General features: G+C 45.0%; 1 protein-coding gene across 1 annotated transcript; it reads right to left on the reverse strand.

The window, feature by feature from the left end:
* Positions 1-3,625: 3,625 nt before the first annotated feature.
* On the reverse strand, positions 3,626-17,521 carry LOC148141221 (ferritin, middle subunit-like). Its single transcript, XM_087978039.1, has 6 exons — positions 17,420-17,521; positions 13,959-14,105; positions 13,167-13,292; positions 5,250-5,396; positions 4,451-4,576; positions 3,626-3,781 (listed from the first exon to the last, which is right to left on the reverse strand). The coding sequence occupies exons 1-6, from the start codon at positions 17,519-17,521 to the stop codon at positions 3,626-3,628; spliced, it is 804 nt and encodes a 267-aa protein (XP_087834165.1).

The raw sequence follows: 17,521 nt of genomic DNA on the forward strand, positions 1-17,521 counted from the left end.
GATGAACTAGCCCTCAACTCAAGGGTGTTTCCAAGTGGAGAGATTCTGATTCTGATTCTGATCCTGTTTACATTGTATTCTGTCGAACGTACAGCTCAGAAACTGGCCTCCCAACTCGATGTGGTCCATACTCACATCTTAATGGACATGAGATTATCTCAATGTGGGATATAAATGAATTAATGTTATTTCTGCAACTATAAATTCTGATACAGAACAGGAATGAGAAAATATATATTCAGCAAAAAGAAAATGGTATGTTAGCATGAGACGTGATTACAGAACAATGGTGGATGCATGGGCAAACAGGAAAACATCTGTTTCCCCGCTTACGCGGAGACACAGGAACAAACCCTAATCAAAGAGGTCAAAGTGGCCTCAGGATAGAAATAGATGCTGATAGAAGAAAAGATATGCCTAATCAATAACCTACAGTAGACTGACGTCAAACACCCTTATGGGAGTCAGAGGTAAGAGTTTGTCACGGACAAGACAGGATAAACAGAAGTTGTGGGATCAGTCTTAAGGAAATGAGTGACGTAAGCGAAGCAGGGAACAAACAATGGAATAAGGAAAACATATGGGAAAAGAAACTGTATAAATTGCAAGAGTTTATTGGGATATACTGTGCATTTCTAATTGCCGTACCTGGCAATTGGACAGGGCACCCATTTGCGAGTGTACAAATAAACGACTGATTCAGATATTTGGTCTCGGACTGAAATTATTAAAGTGAGTGAGCTTTTGTTTCTCACATCAACATAAAGTTGATTGTGTTGAACTGAGCAGCCTCCAGTGGAGTGGTGGGCTGTGAGGGTTTGGGGATTGAATTTCCCCACTCAATGTTAGGGTATGATCACAGCCTTGACGGATGGATTGGTGGAAGCAAGTTACTTTGACCCAGTATCTGATTCAAATACCAGGTTACAGTCTAGCCATTACTTGTCAGATTGAGTTACAAGTTTGTGTATTATACATGGAACCATGGTCAGAGTCAGCCCTGATAAATATTCATGGCGATGAGAGCAGGTCAGAGGCTGGGAATTCTGTTGCGAATTTCTCAAAGCCTCTCCACCATCTACAAGACCAAAGTTATGAAAAGTGGTGGAATTCTTTCCAATTTTCTGGCTGAATGCAGCCCCAAGAACACTGACGAAGCCCCAGGGAAATCTCTCGCCATCCTGAGTTGGAATAATATCACTGTTTCTGAATCCAAGTCCCGGAAGCCCCCCTCAGCAGCAGCAGCAGCAGCAGCAGCATTCTGGTCTCTCCCACACCAGGTGGGCTGTAATAACCAGCTCATCACCACCTCCTGAAGGGTAACTGTGGCTGAGCACAAAACGCAGCCTTCTGATTGGCACACTGAAGATTGAGCAATAAAAACCACCCTGTGATGGGGTGTGGGAGTGCAATACTAGAGGGGCATAGGCTAAAGGTGAGAGGGGAACGATTAAAATAGTGACGTGAGGGGCAACCTTTTCAGAGAGAGGGTGCTGTGGACATGGAACGAGCTGCCAGAGGAAGTGGTGGAGGTGGGTACAATTCTAACATTTAAAAGACAGTTGGATGGATACATGAATGGGAAGGTTTTAGAGGGACATGGGCCAAATGCAAGCAAGGGCAACTGGTACAGTTTTGGAAATCTGGTCGGCATGGACAGGTTGGGCCAAAGGGTCTGCTTCTGTGATGTATGACTCTATGACTCTACTGGTGTGCAACAGCATGTTTCTTTAGGATGGTGTGGTGGCTCAGTGGTTTGCACTGCTGCCTCACAGCGCCAGGGACCTGGGTTTGATTCCAGCCTCGGGTGAGTGTGTGGGCGCATAGAGTGTGCATGCTCTCCTTGTGCCTTTGTGTGTTTCCTATGAGTGCTCCAGTTTCCTTCCACAGTCCAAAGATGTGCAGGATCGGTGAATCGGCCATGGGAAATGCAGGGTTAAGAGAATTGGGTGGGTCTGAACAGGATGCTGTTCAGATAATTGGTGCAGACTCAATGGGCTGAATGGCCTCAGCCTGCACTGTAGAGAGTATGTCGGCATGACTTGATTGTTTACAATAAAAGGTTTTACGTTGTGGAATAAATATGTTAAGGACCTAAACCCTCCCTGAAGGCTGCAGTGTATGCTCACTCCAAAATTCACTCAAACAATCACCAGGAGAGCCCCCTCCCTAACCCACGATCCCTGAAACCCCCAAAGATGAAGGAACAGCTGTACAGGAGAGTCAGCATCTCCAGGTTTCCTTTCAGAATGACAGCACTCCCCAACTTGGAGCAAAATCACTGCTCCTGCAACATCACTGGGTCAAATCAAACTGCAGCAGGAGAATCCTTCAGCACATGGGAAGCTGGGATCAGCTTGGACTGCAAACTGCTGACTTTAGCAGCAAGAGTAAATCAAATGGAAGCATCTAACCTCAAGCATTGCTGCATTATTCCCAGATCACTGTCATCCTGCTCATTTCAGCTGAAGGTGACGATGAGAGCATGTGCATTAATTCAATGCAGCTCAGGAGAATTTCCTCAGCTGACTCCCAGGACTGTGTGTCTGCAGTGAATTATCCCAGCTCTGGGTGGGCAGGCATGAAGTCTATTGAAAGCATAGGAGCGGTGTTAGGAGTGAGTCTTCAGATAGGGAGGTACATGAAAGTGAGGGAGATACAGTGGGATAACATTGCTACTGCTGGGAAGAACTCCCCCTGCTGTGGGTTGACTCCTAGTTGTGCTCGAATGGGTATTTCATCAAGGTGCTCATCAGGTGCTGCATGTTTGATTCAGACTACAGAGAAATGAGCCACTCTGTGTACCCCACTGCTAAGGGCTGTAACAAGGCAAGGGGTGAAGATCACAGGTCCCTGTGCTGGTCTGAACCCCAATGGGCTCCTAAGTCTGGGCTCAGGTAAAAGAAAACAGTAGCATTTAGAATATCCTGGTCATGTTAGAGTTCCATTGGGAGCTATAACCAGTCAAATTGAGATTATATCATGAGCTAGTTCCACCATCTGGGTAGAAACCAGAACCTCATGGACCTCACCCAAAGCCTATAAGAAAGAGATGAACAGATCTGGTCACCCACATGCAGTTTTTGATTCCAAATTGTGGAGTCCTTCTAAAGTGAAGGAAGGCATTGATGTGGAGATGAACACTTGATGGGCAAATCTGGAAATGAACTTGGAATCAAAGATTTAGGGAAATTGATGTCTGGACCTAATCTTTTGACAAGGTATGGAAACTTCCCTGGCCTCTGTTTGCCTAATACTGTAGGCATTATTCCAAAAAAAAAAAAAGTATAGTTCTTGGACAAAAGAATCGTTAAAAATGTTTTATACTCCAGTATGTATAACACCCAACCTCATGTGGGGCATGATAGCTTGAATTTTAGTTACAACAACCCCATGTTTTAGTCCAGTGATGTGAGCCAAATTGCAGGATGATTACGGACATCAAGCCCCCCCCAGAGATAGCAAACAAATTGAGAAGGATCAGTGGTGCAAATGATGGACAAAAAGCAAGATCAATAGAACATTTTATTCATTTCCATTCAGGTGGTGTGGGAGAAGAAAGCCAGATTGTCCAAATGAAGTCAGTAATGCATTCAGACAAGAGCAGACAGTACCCCACACCCCACTAACTGCTGTCCTCCAGCGAGAGCCTGTCAAACAGGTACTCTCCCAGCCCATTCTCAGGAGCTCCCAGACGCTTCAGGTTGGTGTTGTAGTCCCCAAGTCGCTTGATGATCTCAACCTCCTCATCCAAATAGTGGGTCTCCAGGAAGTCACACAGCTGCAACACAGGAATATTACAACTCATTACATTAACACAATCCAAGACTGTTTTGCAGTGGGAATTCTCCAAACTGTCCGGACAGTACTAGCTCTAGACAACCCTGAAAAATCCAGCAAACTATAGAGTGTGGACTGGTGAATATATTAGCCTCTCAGCTGGCACATCTTGCCATTTAAGTGGAGCTGAGTTGTATTGTGGTGAATGGTGATCATTACACTGCAACAGTCCTGAATGAGGATTCAGTGGCTAATGTCACTTCAGCACTCCCACCAGATTACAATCCAAGTTCCTCCTTGACCTTCTTGCTGAGGAGTTGTAATAGAGATCATTCCAGATGCACACTGGTGGTTACAATGTTACATCTGGACAAAGTTAAAAATCACAACACCAGGTTTTGTCCAACAGGTTTATTCAGAAGCACTGGCATTCAGAGTGCTGCTTCTTCAGGTGGTCAAAGAGTATAGTTTGGAAGCTAGAGCTTTGAATAAGCCTGTTGGACTATAACCTGGTGTTAGTTTTAACTTTGTACACCCCAGTTTGACACTGGCATCTCCAAATCACATCTCCCCAAATGTTGCATTATTGAATTTCAAACCCACAAAGACCAACCAGTGAGGTGCTGCCCTGAGGGTCAGGCAGTGATGAGAATGAGGTGGTGAAGCTTACATGAGGGTCAGTCTGGGCAGTGGCGAGTTGGTGTAGATCCAGCAAACTCTGGTTCACATTCTTCTCCAGGTCCAGGGCAACCTGCATTGCCTGCAGACCGTTACCCCACTCATCCCTCTCTGGCTTCTGAAACATGGAAACAAAGGACAGTTAAGAATGCTGACAGTGGGATGAAGCAGGTCATTTAGCCCATTTGTCCACATCAACCGTCCAGAGGGTCCACACTGCCCCAAGCCATTCCTGTAATCTTGTTTAGTGAAAAATGTAGCCTGTGTATCCCTGGAAACTGGGCAACCTCATGACCAAACTGACCAGCACATCTTTGTGCCATGTGCAAACTGAGCAGTTCCCAGAGGCTGGAATTGGACCTGGGTCACTGGCACTGAGACAGTGTAGTGCTAAACCTTCCTCAAGTCCAGAGGATGATTTGAAGAGAAAGGGTTTTAGTGGGATCTCAGGAAACTTGATAAATATGGAACGCAGCACCTGAGTGTGCGGGAGGCAGCTAGTCCAGTGACATGGCAGCAACATCTGGACAAATACTTCAAATGCCAGGGTATAGTGGGCAAAGGACTAAGTGCAGGTGGGATTAGTGTCATTTGGTCAGCATAGATATGGATACCATATGGTATGGTAGACCAAAGGGCCTGTTTCTATGCAGTGAGTGCGAGATGGAAGAGATCATATGGGAAAGACAAGCAACAGTTCTTCACTTCCCCCTTCAGGATGAGCAAACCCTGTTACTGATGGATTGAAGCCACATCACGAGAGCAGCCATTCCCCTCCCCAACATTCCCACCTTCACATCCTGGAGGAGGACTCTGCCTCCACGCTGATTCTGGAATTTCAGCAGCTTCTCTGCATGTTCCTGCTTCTCCTTGGACTGAGCTTTGAAGAACTGGGAGAAATGGTGCAGGGCAACATCATCCCGGTCAAAGTACGACATCTGAAAGAGAACCATTTCCATCCCATTAACACATCACTGGCCCCAATTCTAGTTGTCAGAAGTAGAGACTAAATTTAGCCCTCAATCAGACCGACTATTCAAGCAGTTATTAATCCTCTGCATTCTCAAATGATTTTAATATATCATGATTGTCCAGTGAGCCAGCAGCTCTTAACCCCAGCTTCCTCCTGAGGACATGCAACATCCATATTTTAATTTGGATTAAACAGCTGGAGAGTTGCTCAGCAGGTCTGGTACAGCATCAGAGGAGAGAAACTAAATTCATGTTTCTGCTCATTAACACCATTAGAATTGGGAGATATTAGACATGGACTGAAACTCTTCAATAAAGGAAGGAGGTATTTAGAGTGATGTGCCAAATGGGACGAGATTAATGTGGGATATCTGGCCGGCATGGAAGAGTGGCTTAGAGGGTCTGTTTCTGTGCAGACCAGGTCTAGGATGGTAGATTTCAAATATTCTGCATGGAACCAACTGAAATTGTAACCTTTAACAAGGTGAGGGTTCAGTTGGGTGACAAGGAAAGCCACTGGAGTACTAAGTGCTGTCTACTCCAGTCACCATTAACCAGAGGGTAATACCCAGTCACCAGGACATGGAGATATAAAACTGATATCAGAACACAGGGACTGTAGGCCATTCAGCCCCTCAAGCCAGTCCTGCCATTCAATGAGAAAGTAACCATGAGGCTGCTGCAAGGCACTACATTCTTCTTTGGGGCTAAACTAAAAGTTGGATGATGGATACTGCTGGCATTAGTTTAGTCAGGAGAAAGTTGTGTAACTTGTAGATCATTGGGATTGTCTGTACCATACGTTTGATCAGTAGAATGTGTTCATATCAGAGTATGGAAGGGAATGAGTGGAATGGAATGAGAGAGAGGGGACCTGGGGTTTGCTGAGGAAAGCCTGTGGGAGGAGCCTTTGAGTTGTAAGCAATCAACTGAGTGATTAGAAAAGTGTAACTTGATCAGGGAAAGTCCGTTACAGGGAAAACCTCATGCGACTCAGATTAAGCATTACATCAGGACAAAGGTGAGGACGGCAAACGCTGGAGATCAGCTGAAAATGTGTTGCTGAAAAAGCACAGCAGGTCAGGCAGCATCGAACGAACAAGAGAATTGACGTTCCAGGCATAAGCCCTTCAACCCTTCCTGAAGGGCTTATGCCCGAAACGTCGATTCTCCTGTTCCTTGGATGCTGCCTAACCATTACATCAAGCTAGTGACACCATCTGCAGGTAAACTGAAAAGCACTATGCTTGGTTTGACTTGAGCAGTTTAAGCCATTAGATTTATACCCACATTTGACACATACATTGAACCATCATGCTCACAAGTGAATGTTATGTTAATGCTACTCCTTTAAGCAGCTTGTTTTGTCCTTGGTTTGTGTCCCCTTCAAGATGGGTCATAAAGGCAGAGGTGCTGTCATGTCTGGCAATAGCTTCTTCAAACAATGACAGGGGAGTGGCCAGTTATTCTCCAATCTTGGTTTAACAGGCAAAAACTGCTCATAGCAGAGAAGCTGTTACTCTGAAACTAGGTTCCATGCTTCAACAGATGTTTCTTACATGAATGCTCTGAAAACTCTCCTGCCAGCAAGAAGCAGAGTTTGTATTTACCATTTACTAAAGGGGGTGTTTTTGGGCTGTTGTGGGGATGGGAACAGCTCCTTTATGTTGCAATTGAGTCCATTGGGTTCCAAGTAGTTGGATTGTCTTAAATTCCCATTTCCTTTTGTTGGTGCTTCTACCAGAGAATGTCGACAGTTGTTTTTATAAAGCAGAATGGTTTGACCAGCTGCATCACCCCTGGATTATACACTATACAACTGCCTTTCTAATGAGGAAAGGTTCGGGTCTGGGCAACCTTAGTGGTTTTGACAGATCCAGACAGGGCCCCAACAGTTGGGGAAGGATTACAAAGGGGCCCAACTCAGGTCAGAGTGGAAGTGAGTGATCCATCCTTATTAAAAGCTAACTGGTTCACCAATGAAAGCTGTTCCCACCTCCATCAGAGCTCAAGGGACTTTGTTCCCATCTCATGAGAGAGGACCTTTAAAACACAGAGCCCAGAGTGTGATGAATATTCATCACATGTCTGGATGAGTGTACCTGCAACATTCAAGAAAGAGACACCATCCAGGATAAAACAACCCACTCCATTCTCCACCTCCCTTCAGTGTCCATTATCTACCAGGTACCCTGCAGCACTCACTAAACACCTTCCCAATAGGACATTCTAACACTTCAGAAGGGCATGGACAAATCATTACTGGAAAAGAGTGGGCCATTTTAATTCTCATACCATCCTGATTTGATGGTTTCCATTTCTTCAATCAGTCAGAGTCAAATTTCAGACTACTCCAGCCACCTTATGGGTACACCAATACTGCAGCAAATTGACTCTTCTTCCAGGTGAAGGGATGGACAAGTGGCCACCTGACCACCCACACAAGTGGATAATACAGAAAGCTAAATAGGCCTCAACTGGAGCCTACTTAAGCAGAGGCCAGTCACAGCATGACATTAAATACCTCTGCTCAGAGAAGCCTAGTATCATTGATAAACACTGCCATAACTCCCTTTTACAGTATCAAATCTAGTATGATGCTTATTTAGCATTATCAGAAAATAAACCAAACATACCAGAATACATTAAAGCAGGAGAAAGGCAGCTGGTCAATGCATACCTCTATATGGTTAACCCAAATGGTTTCGAAGCTATTCCTGTAAAATATCCTGTTTTGACAACCCTAGGGAAGTGACAGTTACTGCCTATGACAGCCATATCAGGGAATTGTACACTAACCAACAACACTTCACCTTGCATACATTATTGCACATCAGTATCATACTCCATTGTTGCTGTAACACCACATTTGTCTTGAAGTGTGAAACAGGTAAGAGCTACAAAAGTCAATCTACAGGAGCATCAAGTTAATTTGAAGTACAGAAAAATTTACTTCACATAATAGAAGCAATTATAAATAGAGACAACACTCACCAAAGACTGATAGAGATAGGAGGCAGTGAGCTCCAGGTTAATCTGCTTGTTGACAGCAGCTTCACAATCCTGGTGATAGTTTTGACAAACCTGGGAAGCCATTTTGTGACAAATATTGCACTACTTGCCGACCCAAGACAAGTCACAGACCAACCACAAACATAAAATTACCACCAACTCTACCTAAATCACCACAGCCTTTGGACTTTTATTTATATTCCAGGAGCAGACCTCATTTTATTAAGCAGGAAATGACATCATCAGTGATGGCCAATCACTCTTGTGAATCAATCGATCAGCTGCCATGTCCATTCAGCGCAGAATGGGAATTGGATCCAGAAGCCAATTAGAATTGACAACTGGTCAATGATGAAATTAGTGATTGACCTCTTACACAAGTGCAAATTCTCTGAGTATATCTACCTGAAAATGAGATTAAAACATACTCTGAAATTTCACTATTGTATTTGAGCTTGTGTATTAAGACATGCTGAAAACAGATTTGCAGAACTTTGTTAGTTTGTTACTCTGAGGGATTTGTCTTCCTACCTTCTGAATGACAGTGTTGGGAGTCCATTGAAAAATGGTTAGATTTTGTTGACATTAAACATTTGCCTATTGATTGACAGTGACAGAAATGAAGTGCTTTTGGGTCATCTAGTGCAGGCAACTGATGTACTTTGTGGATCCTTTCTGAATCTGCTGTGATCTCTTTGACCTTAGGTCTCAGGAAACCCAGTTTAAAACCAAAACGGTAAATGTGCTGAGTGTGTCAGCCATGTAGTAGGCCTCAGGCCTCCATGTTTAAATTGCTGTTAGAAACATATTGCATGATCAACTTTTCAACTCCATGTTCAGTTTTTAATTGTTTCAAGGTGAACTAGCCCTCAACTCAAGGTTGTTTCCAAGTGGAGAGATTCTGATCCTGATCCCGTTTACATTGTATGCTGTCGAACGTACAGCTCAGAAACTGGCCTCCCAACTCGATGTGGTCCATACTCACATCTTAATGGACATGAGAGAATCGCAACATAAAGTTGAATGTGTTGAACTGAGCAGCCTCCAGTGGACTGGTTGTGCTGTGAGAGTTTGGGGATTGAAGGTCCCCACTCAATGTTAGGGAATGATCACAGCCTTGAGGGATGGATTGCTGGAAGCAAGTTACTTTGACCCAGTGTCTGATTCAAATACCAGGTTACAGTCCAGCCATTACTTGTCAGATTGAGTTACAAGTTTGAGTATTATACATGGAACCATGGTCAGAGTCAACCCTGATAAATATTCATGGAGATGAGAGCAGGTCAGAGGCGGGGAATTCTGTTGTGAATTTCTCAACTCCTGAACTGCCAAAGCCTCTCCACCAACTACAAGACCAAAGTTATGAAAAGTGGTGGAATACTTTCCAATTTTCTGGCTGAATGCAGCCCCAAGAACACTGACGAAGCCCCAGGGTAATCTCTCGCCATCCTGAGTTGGAACAATATCACTGTTTCTGAATCCAAGTCCCGGAAGCCCCCCTCAGTAGCAGCAGCAGCAGCATTCTGGTCTCTCCCACACCAGGTGGGCTGTAATAACCAGCTCATCACCACCTCCTGAAGGGTAACTGTGGCTGGGCACGAAATGCAGCCTTCTGATTGGCACACTGACGATAGACCAATAAAAACCACCCTGTGATGGGGTGTGGGAGTGCAACACTAGAGGGGCATAGGCTAAAGGTGAGAGGGGAAAGATTAAAATAGGGACGTGAGGGGCAACCTTTTCAGAGAGAGGGTGCTGTGGACATGGAACGAGCTGCCAGAGGAAGTGGTGGAGGCGGGTACAATTATAACATTTAAAAGACATTTGGATGGATACATGAATGGGAAGGTTTTAGAGGGACATGGGCCAAATGCAGGCAAGGGCAACTGGTACAGTTTTGGAAATCTGGTCAGCATGGACAGGTTGGGCCAAAGGATCTGCTTCTGTGATGTATGACTCTATGACTCTACTGGTGTGCAACAACATGTTTCTTTAGGATGGTGTGGTGGCTCAGTGGTTAGCACTGCTGCCTCACAGCACCAGGGACCTGGGTTTGATTCCAGCCTTGGGTGTGTGTGTGTGTATATAGAGTGTGCGTGCTCTCCTTGTGCCTGTGTGGGTTTCCTAGGAGTGCTCCAGTTTCCTCCCACAGTCCAAAGATGTGCAGGATCGGTGAATTGGCCATGGGAAATGCAGGGTTAAGAGGATTGGGTGGTTCTGAACAGGATGCTGTTCAGATAATGGGTGTAGACTCAATGGGCTGAATGGCCTCAGCCTGCACTGTAGAGAGTATGTCGGCCTGACTTGATTGTTTACAATAAGAGGTTTTACGTTGTGGAATAAATATGTTAAGGACCTAAACCCTCCCTGAAGGCTGCAGTGTATGCTCACTACAAACTTCACTCAAACAATCACCAGCAGAGCCCCCTCCCCCACCCACGATCCCTGAAACCCCAAAGATGAAGGTGCAGCTGTACAGGAGAGTCAGCATCTCCAGGTTTTCTTTCAGAATGACAGCACTCCCCAACTTGGAGAGAAATCACTGCTCCGTCAACATCACTGGGTCAAATCAAACTGCATCAGGAGAATCCTTCAGCACATGGGAAGCTGGGAGGAAGCTAGGATCAGCTGGGACTGCAAACTGCTGACTTTAGCAGCAAGAGTAAATCAGATGGGAGCATCTAACCTCAAGCATTGCTGTGTTATTCCCAGATCACTGTCATCCTGCTCATTTCAGCTGTAGGTGACGATGAGAGCATGTGTATTAATTCAATGCAGCTCAGGAGAATTCCTTCAGCTGACGCCCAGGAACGTGCGTCTGCAGTCAATTATCCCAGCTCTGGGAAGGCCGGCTTGAGGTATATTGAAAGTGATGGAGCGGTGTTAGGAGCGAGTCTTCAGATAGGGAGGTACATGAAAGTGAGGGAGAGACAGTGGGAGAACATTGCTACTGCTGGGAAGAACTCCCCCTGCTGTGGATTGACTCCTAGTTGTGCTTGAATGGGTATTTCATCAAGGTGCTCATCAGGTGCTGCATGTTTGATTCAGACTATAGAGAAATGAGCCACTCTTTGTACCCCACTGCTAAGGGCTGTAACAACGCAAGGGGTGAAGAGCACAGTCCCCTGTGCTGGTCTGAACCCCAATGGGATCCTAAGGCTGGGCTCAGAGGTAAAAGAAAACAGTAGCATTTAGAATATCCTGGTCATGTTAGAGTTCCATTGGGAGCTATAACCAGACAAATTGAGATCATTAGCTAGTTCCACCATCTGGGTAGAAACCAGAACCTCATGGACTTCACCCAAAGCCTATAAGAAAGGTGAACAGATCTGGTCACCCACATCATGCAGTTTTTGATTCCAAATTGTGGAGTCCTTCTAAAGTGAAGGAAGGCATTGATGTGGAGATGAACACTTGATGGGCAAATCTGGAAATGAACTTGGAATCAAAGGTTTAGGGAAATGGATGTTTGGAGCTGATCTTTTGACAAGGTATGGAAACATCCCTGCCCTCTGTTTGCCTAATACTGTAGGCATTAGTCCAAAGAAAAAAGTATAGTTCTTGGACAAAAGAATCGTTAAAAATGTTTTATACTCCAGAAAGTATAACACCCAACCTCACGTGGGGCATTTTAGCTTGAATTTTAGTTACAACAACCCCATGTTTTAGTCCAGTGATGCGAGCCAAATTGCAGGATGATTACTGACATCAAGCCCCCCCCCCCCCCAGAGATAGCAAACAAATTGAGAAGGATCAGTGGTGCAAATGATGGACAAAAAGCAAGATCATTAGAACATTTTATTCATTTCCATTCAGGTGGTGTGGGGGAAGAAAGCCAGATTGTCCAAGTGAAGTCAGTAATGCATTCAGACAAGAGCAGACAGTACCCCAGGCCCCACTAACTGCTGTCCTCCAGCGAGAGCCTGTCAAACAGGTACTCTCCCAGCCCATTCTCAGGAGCTCCCAGACGCTTCAGGTTGGTGATGTAGTCCCCAAGTCGCTTGATGATCTCAACCTCCTCATCCAAATAGTGGGTCTCCAGGAAGTCACACAGCTGGAACACAGGAATATTACAACTCATTACATTAGCACAATCCAAGACAGTTTGGAGAATTCCCACTGCAAAACAGACTGGGTACTACTAGCTCTGGACAACCCTGAAAAATCCAGCAATCTAGAGATTTTGGACTGGTGAATACATTAGCCTCTCAGCTGGCACATCTTGCCATTTAAGTGGAGCTGAGTTGTATTGTGGTGGCTGGTGATCATTCCAATGCAACGGTCCTGAATGAGGATTCAGTGGCCAATATCACTTCAGCAATCCCACCAGATTACAATCCAAGTTCCGCCTTGACCTTCTTGCTGAAGAGTTGTAACATTGTAACCACCAGTGTGGATCTGGAATGATCAATCTTACATCTGGACAAAGTTAAAAATCACAACACCAGGTTTTGTCCAACAGGTTTATTCAGAAGCACTGGCTTTCAGAGTGCTGCTTCTTCAGGTGGTCAAAGAGTATTAGTTTGGAAGCTCGAGCTTTGAATAAGCCTGTTGGACTATAACCTGGTGTTAGTTTTAACTTTGTACACCCCAGTTTGACACTGGCATCACCAAATCACATCTCCCCAAATGTTGCATTATTGAATTTCAAACCCACAAAGACCAACCAGTGAGGTGTTGCCCTGAGGGTCAGGCAGTGATGAGAATGAGGTGGTAAAGCTTACATGAGGGTCAGTCTGGGCAGTGGCGAGTTGGTGTAGATCCAGCAAACTCTGGTTCACATTCTTCTCCAGATCCAGGGCAACCTGCATTGCCTGCAGACCATTACCCCACTCATCCCTCTCTGGCTTCTGAAACATGGAAACAAAGGACAGTTAAGGATCAGAATCAGAATCCTGACAGTGGGATGAAGCAGGTCATTTAGCCCATTTGTCCACATCAACCCTCCAGAGGGTCCACACTGCCCCAACCCATCCCTGTTTAGTGAAACATGTAGCCTGTGTATCCCTGGAAACTGGGCAACCTAGCGTGACCAAACTGACCAGGACATCTTTGTGCCATGTGCAAACTGAGCAGTTCCCAGAGGCTGGAATTGGACCTGGGTCACTGGCACTGAGACATGTAGTGCCAGTACCATCCTCAAAGTCCAGAGGATGATTTGAAGAGAAAGGGTGTTAGTGGGATCTCAGGAAACTTGATAAATATGGAATGCAGCACCTGAGTGTGGGGGAGGCAGCTAGTCCATTGGCACTGCAGCAACATCTGGACAAATACTTCAAATGCCAGGGTATAGTGGGTGAAGGACTAAGTGCAAGTAGGTGGGATTAGTGTAGTTTGGTCAGCATAGATATGGTAGACCAAAGGGCCTGTTTCTATGCAGTGAGTGCGAGATGGAAGAGATCATATGGGAAGGACAAGCAACAGCCCTTCACTTCCCCCTTCAGGATGAGCAAACCCTGTTACTGATGGATTGAAGCCACATCACGAGAGCAGTCATTCCCCTCCAACATTCCCACCTTCACATCCTGGAGGAGGACTCTGCCTCCACGCTGATTCTGGAATTTCAGCAGCTTCTCTGCATGTTCCTGCTTCTCCTGGGACTGAGCTTTGAAGAACTGGGAGAAATGGTGCAGGGCAACATCATCCCGGTCAAAGTACGACATCTGAAAGAGAACCATTTCCATCCCATTAGCACATCACTGGCCCCAGTTCTAGCTGTCAGAAGTAGAGACTAAATTTAGCCCTCAATCAGACTGACTATTCAAGCAGTTATTAATCCTTTGCATTCTCAAGTGATTTTAATATACTAGTGTTGTCCAGTGAGCCAGCAGCTCTTCACCCCAGCTTCCTCCTGAGGACATGCAACATCCATGTTTTAATTTGGATTAAACAGCTGGAGAGTTGCTCAGCAGGTCTGGTACAGCATCAGAGGAGAGAAACTAAATTCATGTTTCTGCTCATTAACACCATTAGAATTGGGAGATATTAGACATGGACTGAAACTCTGCAATAAAGGAAGGAGGTATTTAGAGTGATGTGCCAAATGGGACAAGATTAATGTGGGATATTTGGCTGGCATGGAAGAGTGGCTTCGAGGGTCTGTTTCTGTGCAGACCAGGTCTAGGATGGTAGATTTCAAATATTCTGCATGGAACCAACTGAAGTTGTAACCTTTAACAAGGTGAGGGTTCAGTTGGGTGACAAGGAAAGCCACTGGAGTACTAAGTGCAGTCTACTCCAGTCACCATTAACCAGAGGGTAATACCCAGTCACCAGGACATGGAGATACAAAACTGATATCAGAACACGGACTGTAGGCCATTCAGCCCTTCAAGCCAGTCCTGCCATTCAATGAGAAAGTAACCATGAGGCTGCTGCAAGGCACTACATTATTCATTTGGGGCTAAACTAGAAAAGTGGATGTTGGACACTGCTGGCATTAGTTTAGTCAGGAGAGAGTTTTGTGTAACTTGTAGATCATTGGGATTGTACTGATCAAATGTGTGGTACATACAGACAATGTGTTCATATCAGAGTACGGAAGGGAATGAGTGGAATGGAATGAGAGAGAGGGGACCTGGGGTTTGCTGAGGAAAGCCTGTGCGAGGAGCCTTTGAATTGTAAGCAAGCAACTGAGTGATTAGAAAAGTGTAACTTGATCAAGGAAGAGTCCAATACAGGGAAAACCTCATACAACCCTGATTAACCATTACATCAGGAGAAAGTGAGGACTGCAGATCAGAGCTGACTGTTGCTGGAAAAGCGCAGCAGGTCAGGCAGCATCCAAGGAACAGGAGCCCTGAAGGGCTTATGCCTGAAACATTGATTCTCCTGTTCCTTGGATGCTGCCTAACCATTACATCAAGCTAGTAACACCATCTGCAGGTAAACTGCATAGCACTATGCTTTGTTTGATTTGAGCAGTTCAAACCATTAGATTTACACCCACATTTGACTCATACATTGAACCATCATGCTCACAAGTGAATGTTATGTTAATGGTACTCCTCTAAGCAGCTCGTTTTGTCCTTGGTTTGTGCTCCCCTCAAGATGGGTCATAAAGGCAGAGGTGCTGCTATGTCTGGCAATAGCTTCTTCAAACAATGACAGGGGAGTGGCCAGTTATTCTCCAATCTTGGTTTGTTTTAACAGGCAGAAACTGCTCATAGCAGAGAAGCTGTTACTCTGAAACTAGGTTCCATGCTTCAACAGATGTTTCTTACATGAATGCTCTGAAAACTCTCCTGCCAGCAAGAAGCAGAGTTTGTATTTACCATTTACTAAAGGGGGTGTTTTTGGGCTGTTGTGGGGATGGGAACAGCTCCTTTGTTATGTTGCAATTGAGTCCATTGGGTTCCAAGTAGTTGGATTGTCTTAAATTCCTGTTTCCTTTTGTTGGTGCTTCTACCAGAGAATGTAGATAGTTGTTTTTATAAAGCAGAATGGTTTGACCAGCTGCATCACCCCTGGATTATACACTATACAACTGCCTTTCTAATGAGGAAAGGTTAGGGTCTGGGCAACCTTAGTGGTTGACAGATCCAGACAGAGCCCCAACAGTTGGTTGAGGATTATGAAGGGACACAACTCCGGTCGGAGTGGAAGTGAGTGATCCATCCTTATTAAAAACCTAACTAGTTCACCAATGAAAGCTGTTCCCACCTCCATCAAACAAACAGAGCTCTCGGGATTTCATCCTCAGATCATGAGAGAGAACCTTTAAAACACAGAGCCTAGAGTGTGATGAATATTCACCACATGTTTGTATGAATGTACCTACAATATTCAAGCAGACCATCCATTATAAAACAGCCCACTCCATTGGTACTGCATTCTCCACCTCCATTCAAGGTCCATTATCACCAGGGACCCTGCAGCACTCACTAAACACCTTCCAAATAGGACATTCTAACACTTCAGAAGGGCATGGGCAAATAATTACTGGAAGAAAAGCATGGCCATTGTAATTCTGATACCATCCTGATTTGATGGTCTCCATTTCTTCAGTCATTGGGTCAAGTTTCAGACCACTCCAGCCACCTTGTGGGTACACCAACACTTCTGGAGGAAGAGTTGACTTGCTGGCGAAGGGATGGACAACTAGTGGCTACCTGACCACCCACACAAGTGTAAATAGGCCTCAACTGGAGCCTACTTAAGCAGAGGCCAGTCACAGGCTGACATTAAATACCTCTGCTCAGATAAGCCAAGTATCATTGATAAACACTGCCATAACTCCCTTTCACAGTATCAAAACTAGTAAAATGCTTATTTGGTATTAGCAGAAAATGGAAGCAAACCAGAATGCATTAAAGTAGCAAAAAGGCAACTAGTCAATGGATACCTCCATATGGTGGACCTAAATTAGTTTACTTAGTGTGGAAACAGGCCCTTCAGCCCAAGTCCACACTGACCCTCTGAAGAGCAACCCACACAGACCCATTTTTCCTCTTCACCTAAGAGGAATTTAGCACAGCCAATTCACCTAACCTGCAGGTCTTTGGACTGTGGGAGAAACCAGAGCACCCAGAGGAAACCCACACAGAAGTGGGGAGAACATGCAAACTCCACACAGACAGTTGCCAGAGGTGGGAATTGAACCCAGGTCTCAGGTACTGTGAGGCAGCAGTGCTAACCACTGTGCCATCATGCCACCCACAAAATGGTTAAGCTATTCCTGTAAAATATCCTGTTTTGACAACCATAGGGAAGTGACAGTTGCTGCCTGTGACAGCCATATCAGGGATTAGTATATTAACCAAGGACACTGCACCCCAGAAACATCACTGAACATAAACAGGACATACATTATTGCACATCAGTATCAGATCCCTTTGTTGTTGTAAACACCACATTTATCTTGAATTGAGAAATAGGCAAGAGAGAAAAGAGCCAGTCTATAAGAGCATCAAGTTAATTAGAAATAAAGAGTTTACTTCACATAATAGAAGCAATTATAAATAGAGACAACACTCACCAAAGACTGATAGAGATAGGAGGCAGTGAGCTCCAGGTTAATCTGCTTGTTGACAGCAGCTTCACAATCCTGGTGATAGTTTTGACACACCTGGGAAGCCAT

This window comes from Chiloscyllium plagiosum, unplaced genomic scaffold (genome assembly GCF_037043375.1).
Source record: "Chiloscyllium plagiosum isolate Xiang-an unplaced genomic scaffold, Cpla_swu_hap1 HiC_scaffold_33, whole genome shotgun sequence".
Lineage (NCBI taxonomy): Eukaryota > Metazoa > Chordata > Chondrichthyes > Orectolobiformes > Hemiscylliidae > Chiloscyllium > Chiloscyllium plagiosum.

Excerpts from the sequence above, each read along its gene's own strand:
- LOC148141221 (XM_087978039.1), bottom strand. The coding sequence starts at position 17,521 with ATGGCTTCCCAGGTGTGTCAAAACTATCACCAGGATTGTGAAGCTGCT. Across the intron at positions 14,106-17,419 it reads CCTATCTCTATCAGTCTTTG|ATGTCGTACTTTGACCGGGA; the intron begins GTGAGTGTTGTC and ends GTTCTCTTTCAG. Across the intron at positions 13,293-13,958 it reads TCCTCCTCCAGGATGTGAAG|AAGCCAGAGAGGGATGAGTG; the intron begins GTGGGAATGTTG and ends TCCATGTTTCAG.